Source organism: Oncorhynchus tshawytscha, unplaced genomic scaffold (assembly GCF_018296145.1).
Source record: "Oncorhynchus tshawytscha isolate Ot180627B unplaced genomic scaffold, Otsh_v2.0 Un_contig_821_pilon_pilon, whole genome shotgun sequence".
In the NCBI taxonomy this organism is placed as follows: Eukaryota; Metazoa; Chordata; class Actinopteri; order Salmoniformes; family Salmonidae; genus Oncorhynchus; species Oncorhynchus tshawytscha.
Genome location: NW_024608944.1, coordinates 55223 through 69248, shown reverse-complemented (window position 1 = coordinate 69248; position 14026 = coordinate 55223). Strand labels below are relative to the sequence as shown.

Genomic DNA, 14026 nt, shown 5'->3' with positions numbered 1-14026 from the left:
ACAGGTCTGCACTATGACGGATAGGGGTGCGAACGTGGTGAAAGCCACTCAAATCAACAAATGGACCCGACCGCAATGTTTTGGACATCGTCTGCACTTGGCCATTGGTAAGTAACCTTGTCAATTGTGTATATTGAAGTGATTGGTTAGAGGAAACTAAAATGTGCATCCCCCCCCCCCCAATCAACTGATAAAATGTTATTACATTTGTACATAACTAAAGGGATTATTGTGATTAACATTTTATTAAAATCTCTTGATTTCTCTTAGAGAGAGTGGGGTAGAGACAAAACGGGTGGATCGATGCAATTGAAGTGTGTAAGAAAGTGGTAAGTGGCTTTTCCTAACTGGTGGAAAAAGAAGAGAGACCTGACAGTTGCGCCAAAAAGAACACAACCTACCCCAGAACAAGTTGGTGACAGAGTCGCCTACCAAGTGGGGGATCACGTCAAAACATGGTGCAAAGAGGAGCAGAAGAAAGACATTTTCACAGGTCAGAGACAAGAAGACCCGGCACTTAACTCCCATTTACACCCACAGAGATGTTCTGGAGTCCATCAACCAGTTATTGAACCCTGTTCCCTTAACACTCCTAGAATTCACAGAAGCTCTGTCTGGTGAGTCTTATGACCAGTGTCTTATCTGAAGCCAGTACTACACCTGTTCAATACAGAGGTCATGAACCTGACCATCAGGGCGGCAGGGGTGATGGTTAGAAGACATCAGACCGGCAGGGTAGCCACTGTTAGAGCTTGGACCAGTTAACCCACTGTTCTCTAAACCCCTGAGCTGACAAGGTGCAAATCTGTTCTGCCCCTTAACCCACTGTTCTAGACAGTTAACCCACTGTTCCTAGCAGTTAACCCACTGTTCCTAGACCAGTTAACCCACTGTTCCTAGACCAGTTAACCCACTGTTCCTAGTTAACCCACTGTTCCAGTTAACCCACTGTTCCTAGGCCAGTTAACCCACTGTTCCTAGACCAGTTAACCCACTGTTCCTAGGCCAGTTAACCCACTGTTCCTAGGCCAGTCATTTCCTAAAATAAGAGACCAGTTTGTTCTTAACTGACTTGCTTAACTGTTAAATAAAGGTTAAAAACATAAAAATGATCGTTATGGACTATCTGAATGAGACATATGATGACCTAGTCACAGATGACCTCCTGGACAAGGCCTCGTTGGTCGACCCTCGGTTTAAAACACATCAAAGAGGAGAAGGTGGGCCACATAAGAGCTGTCTCAGAGATGGTCAAGTAAGGGGCATGAAAACCCAAGCCCAGCACTGGGAGCTGCTGCTTCAACACAACTGAAAGCTACAAAGAGAAAAGTCACTGGGCAGTTTTTTCATAAAGCCATGCTCCACCACCACAGGTCTTACTGAAATCGAGCTGGTAGACAAGAAACTCAGCTGGACTGGTGGAAGAACCACACACACAAAAAAAAAAAAATATCCCCAAGAAATCCACCTGGCAAGCCTAAAGCCATTAGGGTAGAGGTCATTATTAGATGATTTCTTTGATGGACTCATGACCATTTGATGAAACATTGATAATCTGGCCTGCATTTTGCTTTGTTGATCTTTCCAGGCCTGTCCATTCTTGAACTGTGCCTGATAATTGCCATGAAACACTTGAATGACATCTATGAAGGAGAGCCGTTTTTAACTTCCAGATGGTTCACAATGGTAAGGATCAACAGTTAGTAAGAGCTGGTGTGTAATAGTTGGGAATGACATACGTTTGTGTTAATAGATATTTTATTTTTTTGTCAGAGTTCAAGAAATTCCTGCAGAGGAAATCCCATTCTATACATAACTTTGACAAGCCAGTCGTCATAAAGGTGGGTCTGCATGACATCATGGTCTCAGTAGAATGACATCAGACCCTTCCAATAGTATATTTCATGAAGATCCTATAATGTTTTTGTAGATCGTTCTCAAGGTAAGTTTATTTCACAATGAAGAAGGGTGGATATGTGCTGAATGTTGATGTATACTGAACAAAAATATAAACGCAACATGTAAAGTGTTCTCGGGTCATGATTCATGAGCTGAAATGAAAGATCCCAGAAATGTTCCATAAGCACATATAGCTTATTTCTGTTATTTTGTGCACAAATTTGTTTACATCCCTGTTAGTGAGCATTTCTCCTTTGCCAAGATAATCCATCCACCTGACAGGTGTGGCATATCAAGAAGCTGATTAAACAGCTTGATCATTACACAGGTGCACCTTCTGCTGGGGACAATAAAAGGCCACTCTAAAATGTGCAGTTTTGTCACACAACACAATGCCACAGATGTCTCAAGTTTTGAGGGCGTATACAATTGGCATGCCGCCTGCAGGAATGTCCACCAGGAATGTTTCCAGAGAATTGGATGTTAATTTCTCTACCATAAGCCACTTCCAACGGCATTTTTGAGAATTTTTGCAGTACGGCCTCACAACCGCAGACCACGTGTAACCACACCAGCCCAGGACCTCCACATCCGGCTTCTAACCTGCAGGATCGTATGAGACCAGCTACCCGGATAGCTGATGAAACAGGATTATTTTTGTCTCTAATAAAGCCCTTTGTGGGGAAAACTGGATTGGCTGGGCCTATGCCCACCCATTGATGCACCCCTGCCCAGTCATGTGAAATCCATAGATTACGGCCTAATTTATTTATTTAAATTGCCTGATTTCCTTGAACTGTAACTTAGTAAAATTGTTGGATGTTGCATTTTATTTTTGTTCAGTATGTAATGCAGTTGTTTGTCCCTTCTCTGTAATACCCTGACTAAAGTTTATTGTATACATTACAGTCTTAGCCACATGTATGCCATTGTATTATTTGATACTCAAGATTTACTCAACCCAACAACACTCTGTTCCAGGCGTTTGAACACCTGCAGCAGTTGGAGCTGATTAAGTCTATGGACAGCTCCACAGCAAAGATCCAGAAGGAGTACCAGCTGATGAAACTTTTGTTGGACCACAGCCAGATCATGGAGGCCCTGCAGAAATACCCACAATGCCCCACAGATGTTAAACAGTGGGCCATGTCTGCTTTTGGTTAAAGGTACATATTCTTCTATATTGTGTCCAGTGGGGCAGTTCTGAAAGATATGGGACTGTGGCCTGGACCCTGTCCTCAGGGATAGACAATGAATGACCTAACAAATGTTTCTGCCATGTGTTCATTCCTTGTGTGTAAATGTAAATATTTGGCTGTACTTATTGAATAAAGTCATGCAATTTTTTGGGGTCATCAGTGTACCAGTTCTTGAAACCTAAGAAGTAATCAATGCTAAATGCCACCATCTAGTGGTCTGTTTTGGAACTGACATTACAGGGTACAAGTCCATTCACATTGAGCAATCATGCTTTGTCAGGGGGAATAACATACACTTTCTCTGTACAATATTTAACCAGGCATCTGAAATTAATGCAAAGAAATGCATAATTGTCAATGTCACTCAGAAAATAAGAAAATGTAATACTCCTGAACAGTAGTATGTCAGTTTAATAAGGATTTGCATTACATTTGTTTACCATGCTAGAGACAAAGCACTTTTACAGGTTCTGGGGTCTGGAAGACCTGCATCTCTTCATTGATGCTGGTGTCCCCAGCAGCGTACTGCACAGCCTTCTGCACCTTTCCCTCTGTCAGGGAGCAGGACACTTCAGCTAACTGTAGAATCCACCCAGACATCATTACCACTGAGGGACTAGCTCAAAAGATAAGGTGTGTGTATTGGGCTGATGAAGGGCTGTCATTCAACAGTCAGTACCTCTTCTAATGAACATGACGTGGTAGTTTCTCCATCTACAGCTATCACTCAGTCAACCACAATCCTCAAGAACATGGCTCCCCTCTGTGGAAACAGTGGATGCCCCTCCATGAGGCGTGAGGGGCTGGTCTCAGACATATGAAAAGTTCTTGTTTAGGAGGTCCAGCCGCCGTACTGCGTTCGTACACTTTAACAACAGCACGACCAGAGAGAATGAGACATTTGAACCGTGAGAGAGAGGTCAAATATACAGCGAGTACTGTAGAAGTTTAGTACATGACGGAGGAACTCTTGAAACTGAACTGTAGCTAGCCCACTGGAAGCTAGAAAGGTCAAACGTGACATGATGTAGGTAATAGTGCAGGAAGATGTTTGGGGGTGGGTGTATCTTTACAAAACATACTGGTGTCCTAGTGAAACAGTGCCGTTGCATAGAGATTACGTATGATTATCGGAAATTATGCTGGAGTAATTAAACATTCCACCAATAAATCTTTGAGCAAAACGAACGGCTCTTTTTGGTGATTTACATACAGCTACAAACAGTTATTTTTTTCAAAACAACTTACCTGTAAATAAATTACTAAATAATTATCTAAAGAGGGTGAATTCTCACTGCAGAAACAATCAATAGTGGGGAGAGCGCGTCATTCTGGTCCATCCTAAAATGTGCAGTGCGTTTAAAAGAACTGAATAATTTATCCAGGTAAAAATGCATTTGAACACGCATTTCACGATCTGACATAATGGTAGCCTACTTTTGTGATTTACATAGGAGATTTGCACGTTTTCCTTGTTTCTAGATATATTTAAACATTTTGAACGGGGAGCCAAATGAGCCGACTCTTTTACCTGAACGGAGCCAAATGAGCCGACTCTTTTACCTGAACGGAGCCAAATGAGCCGACTCTTTTACCTGAACGGAGCCAAATGAGCCGAATCTTTTACCTGAACGGAGGCCAAATGAGCCGACTCTTTTACCTGAACGGAGCCAAATGAGCCGAATCTTTTACCTGAACGGAGCCAAATGAGCCGACTCTTTTACCTGAACGGAGCCAAATGAGCCGACTCTTTTACCTGAACGGAGCCAAATGAGCCGAATCTGCTCACCGAAAAGACTCGGAATGCCCATCACTAGTGGCAAGTGCACTAAACTCATCTCAAAACAAACCTCCGAGGAATTAAAAATGACTCAATTCATAGACACAAAGATGTGGGCTTTGTGCAAGAAAGGAAAGGTATTTATATCATATTTTTGACTATCACTACAGTAAAACAAAAATATTGAGCTCGCAGATTAGCTTCCATGAAGCTGCACGTTTGCTAGCTACGCTGGCTACTGTAATTAGCTAACAAGAGCTAACCACACACGAATACACAGGTACTTACATGACGATGAAGTTACTACTTATTCACAAGTAAGTTCTCTCTTTGTAACAACCATCTCAGCAAACAAAGTTGAAGAGTCACTGTCAGCTAGACTTGTAGGTCGAGTAATGTTGGATTAGGTTACTATTTCGGTCTGGTCAGGAGCGAGTCCGTTATTTGTCGCGTGAAGAGATAATTTACCTGAAAGTTCTGTCCGTCCTTGTCCTGACATTTACATTGTAATTTTCAGATTTGTCCACTAGATGCCAGACCTGCAATAACTATTTCAGAGCTAGCAAAGATGGTCTGCTTCTAGTGAACTGTATGCATACAGGGACTCTTAAATGACAACCTAATATTACAGATATGATTACAGCATACCACCTAATATTACAGCTATGACTACTGCATACCACCTAATGTTACACCTATGACTACAGCATGACCGCACACCACCTAATATTACAGCTATGACTACTGCATACCACCTAATATTACAGCTATGACTACTGCACACCACCTAAAATTACAGATATGACTACTGCATACCACCTAATATTACAGATATGACTACTGCATACCACCTAAAATTACAGATATGACTACTGCATACCACCTAATATTACAGATATGACTACTGCACTGCACCACCTAATATTACAGATATGACTACTGCATACCACCTAACCTAATATTACAGATATGACTATGACTACTGCATACCACCTAATATTACAGCTATGACTACTGCACACCACCTAATAATTACAGATATGACTACTGCATACCACCTAATATTACAGATATGACTACTGCACACCACCTAATATTACAGATATGACTACTGCATACCACCTAATATTACAGATATGACTACTGCACACCACCTAAAATTACAGATATGACTACTGCATACCACCTAATATTACAGATATGACTACTGCACACCACCTAATATTACAGATATGACTACTGCATACCACCTAATATTACAGCTATGACTACTGCATACCACCTAATATGACTACAGCATACCACCTGACTACTGCATACTACTGCACCTAATATTACAGCTATGACTACTGCATACCACCTAATATTACAGATATGACTACTGCACACCACCTAATATTACAGATATGACTACTGCATACCACCTAATATTACAGCTATGACTACTGCATACCACCTAATATTACAGATATGACTACTGCATACCACCTAATATTACAGCTATGACTACTGACTACTGCACATATGACCACACTAATATTACAGATATGACTACTGCATACCACCTAATATTACAGATATGACTACTGCATACCACCTACAGATATGACTACTGCACACCACCTAATATTACAGCTATGACTACTGCATACCACCTAATATTACAGCTATGACTACTGCATACCACCTAATATTACAGCTATGACTACTGCATACCACCTAATATTACAGCTATGACTACTGCATACCACCTAATATTACAGCTATGACTACAGCATACCACCTAATATTACAGCTATGACTACTGCACACCACCTAATATTACAGCTATGACTACTGCATACCACCTAATATTACAGCTATGACTACTGCACACCACCTAAAATTACAGATATGACTACTGCACACCACCTAATATTACAGATATGACTACTGCACACCACCTAAAATTACAGATATGACTACTGCATACCGCCTAATATTACAGATATGACTACTGCATACCACCTAATATTACAGATATGACTACTGCACACCACCTAATATTACAGCTATGACTACTGCATACCACCTAATATTACAGCTATGACTACTGCATACCACCTAATATTACAGCTATGACTACTGCACTACCACCTAATATTACAGCTACAGCACACCACCTATGACTACTGCATACCACCTAATATTACAGATATGACTACTGCATACCACCTAATATTACAGATATGACTACTGCATACCACCTAATATTACAGCTATGACTACTGCATACCACCTAATATTACAGCTATGACTACTGCATACCACCTAATATTACAGCTATGACTACTGCATACCACCTAATATTACAGCTATGACTACTGCATACCACCTAATATTACAGATATGACTACTGCATACCACCTAATATTACAGATATGACTACTGCATACCACCTAATATTACAGCTATGACTACTGCATACCACCTAATATTACAGCTATGACTACTGCATACCCTAATATTACAGCTATGACTACTGCATACCACCTAATATTACAGCTATGACTACTGCATACCACCTAATATTACAGCTACTGCATACCACCTAATATTACAGATATGACTACTGCACACCACCTAAAATTACAGCTATGATAGTCTCAGGAAATCCCAGACCTCGGGCAACAGCACGAGGAGCATTGTTCACATTGTGAAGGCACCCTTTGTGCCTAGGGAGACTACAGATATGACTACTGCATACACATACACTACCGTTCAAACGTTTGAGGTCACTTAGAAATGTCCTTGTTTTTGAAAGAAAAGCACATTTTTTGTCCATTAAAATAATACAAAATTGATCAGAAATACAGTGTAGACATTGTTATAAATGACTATTGTAGCAGGAAACAGCTGATTTTTTAAATAGAATATCTACATAGGCGTACAGAGAGGCCCATTATCAGCAACCATCACTCCTGTGTTCCAATGGCACGTTGTGTTAGCTAATCCAAGTTTATCATTTTAAAAGGCTAACTGAACATTAGGCTAAGAAAACCCTTTTGCAATTATGTTAGCACAGCTGAAAATGGTTGACTGATTAAAGAAGCAATAAAACTGGCCTTCTTTAAACTAGTTGAGTATCTGGAGCATCAGCATTTGTGGGTTCGATTACAGGCTCAAAATAGCTAGAAACAAAGACCTTTCTTCTGAAACTCGTCAGTCTATTCATGTTCTGAGAAATGAAGGCTATTCGATGCAAAAAATTGCCAAGAAACTGAAGATCTCGTACAACGCTGTGTACTACTCCCTTCACAGAACAGTGCAAACTGGCTCTAACCAGAAAATAAAGAGTGGTAGGCCCCGGTGCACAACTGAGCAAGAGGACAAGTACATTAGAGTGTCTAGTTTGAGAAACAGATGCCTCACAAGTCCTCAACTGGCAGCATAATTACATAGTACAAAACACCAGTCTCAACGTCAACAGTGAAGAGGCGGCTCACGGATGCTGGCCTTAATTAACAATGTCTGCACTGTATTTCTGATCAATTTGATGTTATTTTAATGGACAAAAAATGTGCTTTTCTTTCAAAAACAAGGACATTTCTAAGTGCCCCAAACTTTTGAACAGTAGTGTATTTGCCTGGCACATTGGCAAAAAATAAGCCACACCTTGCAAAAATCAAGTAAAGCTGTAACAAAACATTTATGCACATGACTGGCTATTGATTTTCTGTTCTAGGTTGACAGCCGAGATGGCCTGGTCCAAATCAGAAAAAGAGACTTGGAGAGATTGACTACAGAGGTCATGCAGCTCCGAGAGTTCTTACCCAAAGTAGTGAATGGAGACCTGATTGAGATGCTGCAGAAAGCCCGTGCTGCAGAGACAAGTAAGCTGCCCTTGAAACGGCTCTACGCGGATGTTATCATACAAGTGGGCTGATAATGAATAACATGAATGTTTGTATTGGGAAATAGCCTAAACAGTGAAAGGCAAAATTGTGTGTGTGTGTGTAGTGAAGGAGCGCCTTGGTCAGGAGCAGGAGCAACTGAGACAGGAGTGTCTGCACCTCCGCTCTCGCCTGGACGCAGCACAGAGCGAGTGTCAGAAAGAGAGAGAGTGAGAGATGGAGGGATATTAAAGAGAGAGTGAGAGATGGAGGGATATTGGAGAGAGAGAGGTGAGAGATGGAGGGATATTAAAGAGAGAGAGGTGAGAGATGGAGGGATATTAAAGAGAGAGGTGAGAGATGGAGGGATATTGGAGAGAGAGATGGAGGGATGAGAGATGGAGGGATATTAAAGAGAGAGAGGAGAGATGAGAGATGGAGGGATATTAAAGAGAGAGGTGAGAGATGGAGGATATTAAGAGAGAGGTAACCTGTTCCCTAGATGGAGGGATATTAAAGAGAGAGATGGTTCCTGGGACAGGGATATGTGTGTGTGGTGTAGAGATGGAGTGATATTAAAGAGAGAGTGGTGTGTATCCCTAGTGTAACATTGTGTGTGTCTTAAGTGTAAGTGTGTGTGTATGCGTGTAAGATGTGTGTGTGTCTGGTGTAAGTGTGCGTGTATGCATGTAAGTGTGTGTGTGTATGCGTGTAAGTGTGTGTGTGTATGCGTGTAAGTGTGTGTGTGTCTGAGTGTAAGTGTGTGTGTCTGAGTGTAAGTGTGTGTGTGTCTGAGTGTAAGTGTGTGTGTGTCTGAGTGTAAGTGTGTGTGTCTGAGTGTATGAGTGTAAGTGTGTGTGTCATCATGTTAACCTGTCTGCTGCATGCCCCTGCAGGAGAAGCTGGTTCTGAGGGAGCAGCTATGGGAGAGTCGGGAGCAGCTGCAGCAGCAGGCTGAGTTCTGTACTGGGCTGGGGCTGCCTCCTGCACCCTGCTGTGGAGCACCTCCAGCAAGGAGGAGGCAGTCAAAGACATCCTGGCCGATGTGAGAGGCATTCATCCACAGACCTTACAAAACCTTTCACCCAATTCCAAACCAACTCCTAGCCGCTTACACACCTGTGGAGATCTGAGAGGACTGGATAGCTATACCATGATGACAGTAGCTTCATCACACCTGTGGAGATCTGAGAGGACTGGATAGCTATAACATCATGACAGTAGCTTCATCACACCTGTGGAGATCTGAGAGGACTGGATAGCTATGATGACAGAGCTTCATCACACCTGTGGAGATCTGAGAGGACTGGATAGCTATACCATGATGACAGTAGCTTGACTTTATGTTTGTTTATGTGTAACTCTGTGTTGTTGTTTGTGTCAAACTGCTTTTTGCTTTATCTTGGCCAGGTCGAGTTGTAAATGAGAACTTGTTCTAAACTGGCCTACCTGATTAAAAAAAAAGATGGGGTCAGCACTCATCTGAACCTATTCTATTCCTCTGCCTCTGATGCTTTCCACTCCAGTCCATGTCCTGGTTCTCTTTAAATCAGTCCATGTCCTGGTTCTCTTTAAACATCATGTCCATGTCCTGGTTCTCTTTAAACTATAGTCCATGTCCTGGTTCTCTTTAAACCTAGTCCATGTCCTGGTTCTCTTTAAACTCTGTCCATGTCCTGGTTCTCTTTAAACTACAGTCCATGTCCTGGTTCCTGGTCCATGTCCTGGTTCTCTTTAAACTCTAGTCCATGTCCTGGTTCATGTCCTGTCCTGGTTCTCTTTAAACTCTAGTCCATGTCCTGGTTCTCTTTAAACTCTAGTCCATGTCCTGGTTCTCTTAAACTCTAGTCCATGTCCTGGTTCTCTTTAAACTCCAGTCCATGTCCTGGTTCTCTTTAAACTCCAGTCCATGTCCTGGTTCTCTTTAAACTGGTCCATGTCCTGGTTCTCTTTAAACTCTAGTCCATGTCCTGGTTCTCTTTAAACTCTAGTCCATGTCCTGGTTCTCTTTAAACTCCAGTCCATGTCCTGGTTCTCTTTAAACTCTAGTCCATGTCCTGGTTCTCTTTAAACTATAGTCCATGTCCTGGTTCTCTTTAAACTCTAGTCCATGTCCTGGTTCTCTTTAAACTCTAGTCCATGTCCTGGTCCTGGTTCTCTTTAAACTCTAGTCCATGTCCTGGTTCTCTTTAAACTCTAGTCCATGTCCTGGTTCTCTTTAAACTCTAGTCCATGTCCTGGTTCTCTTTAAACTCTAGTCCATGTCCTGGTTCTCTTTAAACTCTAGTCCATGTCCTGGTTCTCTTTAAACTCTAGTCCATGTCCTGGTTCTCTTTAAACTCTAGTCCTGGTTCTCTTTAAACTCTAGTCCATGTCCTGGTTCTCTTTAAACTCTAGTCCATGTCCTGGTTCTCTTTAAACTCTAGTCCATGTCCTGGTTCTCTTTAAACTCTAGTCCATGTCCTGGTTCTCTTTAAACTCCAGTCCATGGTCCTGGTTCTCTTTAAACTCTAGTCCTGGTCCTGGTTCTCTTTAAACTCTAGTCCATGTCCTGGTTCTCTTTAAACTCTAGTCCATGTCCTGGTTCTCTTTAAACTCTAGTCCATGTCCTGGTTCTCTTTAAACTCTAGTCCATGTCCTGGTTCTCTTTAAACTCTAGTCCATGTCCTGGTTCTCTTTAAACTCTAGTCCATGTCCTGGTTCTCTTTCCACTCCAGTCCATGTCCTGGTTCTCTTTGCCTTTATCCTCTTCCATCACCCTCCTTAATTCCTCCCCTTTCCTCTGGCCACCTCTGACCCTTTCTCATTACTCTAATTGTAGGGTAAGCTGCAGTCCTTCCTGAGCGTGGCGGGCCAGACCCTGGAGAGCTTTGTCAAGTCTCTGGATGGGGAGGCCAAGGCCGAGCAGCAAGACTCCAACTCCCATGAGCAGCAGTTTGTTCTGGCGCTGGCCGGAGTCGTCACCAGTGAGTGTGCGGCATGCCATCCAAACTGTCTATTGAATGTATTTTGATAACCACAGTTTATAATTACACCATCTCACTGTGAGTTATTCCAGTCTATGCTGTGTTATATAACATATCTTGCATCATATAATTAAGCAATAAAGCATGAGGGGGTGTGGTATATGGCCAATATACCACAGCTAAGGGCTGTTCTTACGAGTGCCTGGATACAGCCCTTTAGCCGTGGTATATTGGCCATACACCACAAACCCCGAGGTGCCTTATTGATATTATAAACTGGTTACCAATGTAATTAGAGCAGTAAAAATAAACGTTTTGTCATACCCGTGGAATATGGTCTGATATACCACGGCTGTCAGCCAATCAGCATTCAGGGCTGGAACCACCCAGTTTATAATAAATGGCACAGCCTGCTCAGCGTTATCATCTTTAGCTCTCCAATCGGTGACCTCTCTGCTGTTTGATTGTCCACTCAGACGTGGCGGCGGTGACGTGTGGGCGGGACTACCTGTCCAGCTCCGCCCACGTCCTCCTGGAGACTCTGATGCAGCTGCTGGAGCTCCTGAAGCCTGGGGTCTTCCCCAAACTCAAAGTGTAAGACTGGAGGACTTCTAAATCACTCACATTAATAATCATACACACACGTTCTCCTCAGCAGTTATGTTGGCCGACCCAACATCAATACACACAGCCATCTGAATCCAGATCAAATGATACCTACAATAATAAATTAACTAGGCATTGTAGTTTCTCTGCAGGTGGAGGAATGATAATGGTTATTGTAGTTTTTCTGCAGGTAAATGAATGATGATGGTTATTGTAGTTTTTCTGCAGGTGGATATGGATGGCCATTGTAGCTTATCTGCAAGTGGATGAATGATGATGGTTATTGTAGTTTCTCTGCAGGTGGATGTGGATGGCCATTGTAGCTTATCTGCAAGTGGATGAATGATGATGGTTATTGTAGTTTCTCTGTGTTACAGGTTGATGCTGATGGCTCTGTATAATGTCAGTATCAGTGTAAAGGGACTGAAGTATATCAGGGAGTTTCCAGGACTTCTCTCTCATCTGGACCCTTTTGGAAGGTAAGAGGGGAGTGAGGGGTGGGCTTGTGTGCTTTGTATGTGGTGTTATAAAATGTGTGCATTCAAAAGCGTTTGTTTGTTCATTTGGATCTCTTATTGCCCACAATGGGGCTAATCGTCCAAGAGTCCAGTGTGTGTCCGAAATACAGAGCCTGAATCAGAGCTCAGAGAGCTGGCATCAGTGTGTTTAACTCAGATCAGCGAAGAAGGATTCTTGTTGTGGTCAGTTAGGAGGATTAAGACTGTATATCTCTCTCTCTTTCTCTTTCTCTCTCCTCTCTCTCTCTCTCTTTCTCTCTCTCTCTCTCTCTTTCTCTCTTTCTCTTTCTCTCTCCTCTCTCTCTCTCTTTCTTACTCTCTCTTTCTCTCTCCTCTCTCTCTTTCTCTCTTTCTATCTCTCTCCTTCTCTCTCTCTCTTCTCTCTCTCTTTCTTTCTCTCTCCCTCTCTCTTTCTCTCTCTCCTTCTCTCTCTCTTTCTTTCTCTTTCTCTCTCCCTCTCTCTTTCTCTCTCTCTCCTCTCTCTCTCCTTCTTTCTCTCTCCCTCTCTCTCTTTCTTTCTCTCTCCTCTCTCTCTCTCTCTCTCTCTCTTTTCCCTTCCTCTCATGCTGTTTCTTTCTGATTCTGCCCATCCTCTCTTCCCTCGCCCTTTCTGTTTCATTCTATCTCTCTCTTTTTGCTCTCTCTTGTCCTCCTCTCTCCCGACCCCTCTTCCCCTCCTGAGACGGGGACTCTGAGGTTTGCCTCCACGCCCTGCGGCTGCTCCAGTCAGTGCTGCTGGAGGAGGCCCTGGTGGGGCCCGGGCTGCTGCTGGACGACCCCCTTCTTCCACTGGAGCGCATACGCACGCTGGCCACCTCCAGCCGCCACCCGGCCCTGAGGCAGACGGCCCAGGAGACACTGGATGACCTGGGCTCCCTCCGCACCTCCTTCCTGGACCCCACGGCACCTCCTCCTCTGACCAAGTACATGTATAAATACATCCAACCCAAAGTGAAACACACAGCACTAGCGACACATCCCACTCACGTGATGATGATGATGCTTTCCTACTGTAGAGTAAACGTTTCTCTGATTAGAGAGAGCTCTACTGAGGAGAGCTCCCATGATGCACTGTGGAAGAGGTTGGTGCCATCGTGTTCCTTTCTCGTTTTCCCCAGGGTCCAGGGACTTAGTCAGGTTGGTTCCTATCCCACCACAGCAGATGTTCCGGACCAGTAGAACCCCA

General features: G+C 43.0%; 2 protein-coding genes across 2 annotated transcripts; both read left to right on the top strand.

Annotated features, from left to right (window-relative positions):
• The first annotated feature begins 1542 nt into the window (after positions 1–1542).
• Positions 1543–3246, top strand: LOC121844015 (origin recognition complex subunit 4-like). Its single transcript, XM_042313885.1, has 3 exons — positions 1543–1686; positions 1774–1841; positions 2881–3246. Exons 1-3 carry the CDS (start codon positions 1674–1676, stop codon positions 3061–3063), a joined length of 264 nt encoding a protein of 87 aa, XP_042169819.1. The 5' UTR covers positions 1543–1673; the 3' UTR covers positions 3064–3246.
• A 1533-nt stretch (positions 3247–4779) lies between these two features.
• Positions 4780–14019, top strand: LOC112267645 (heat shock factor 2-binding protein). The gene is given in 12 exon segments (XM_042313883.1): positions 4780–5015; positions 8603–8750; positions 8878–8962; positions 9321–9339; positions 9647–9716; positions 9719–9795; positions 11572–11716; positions 12193–12310; positions 12700–12777; positions 12779–12801; positions 13523–13763; positions 13959–14019. Coding segments are annotated over 12 exon segments (1212 nt in total). The 5' UTR covers positions 4780–4868.
• The last annotated feature ends 7 nt before the right edge of the window (positions 14020–14026 follow it).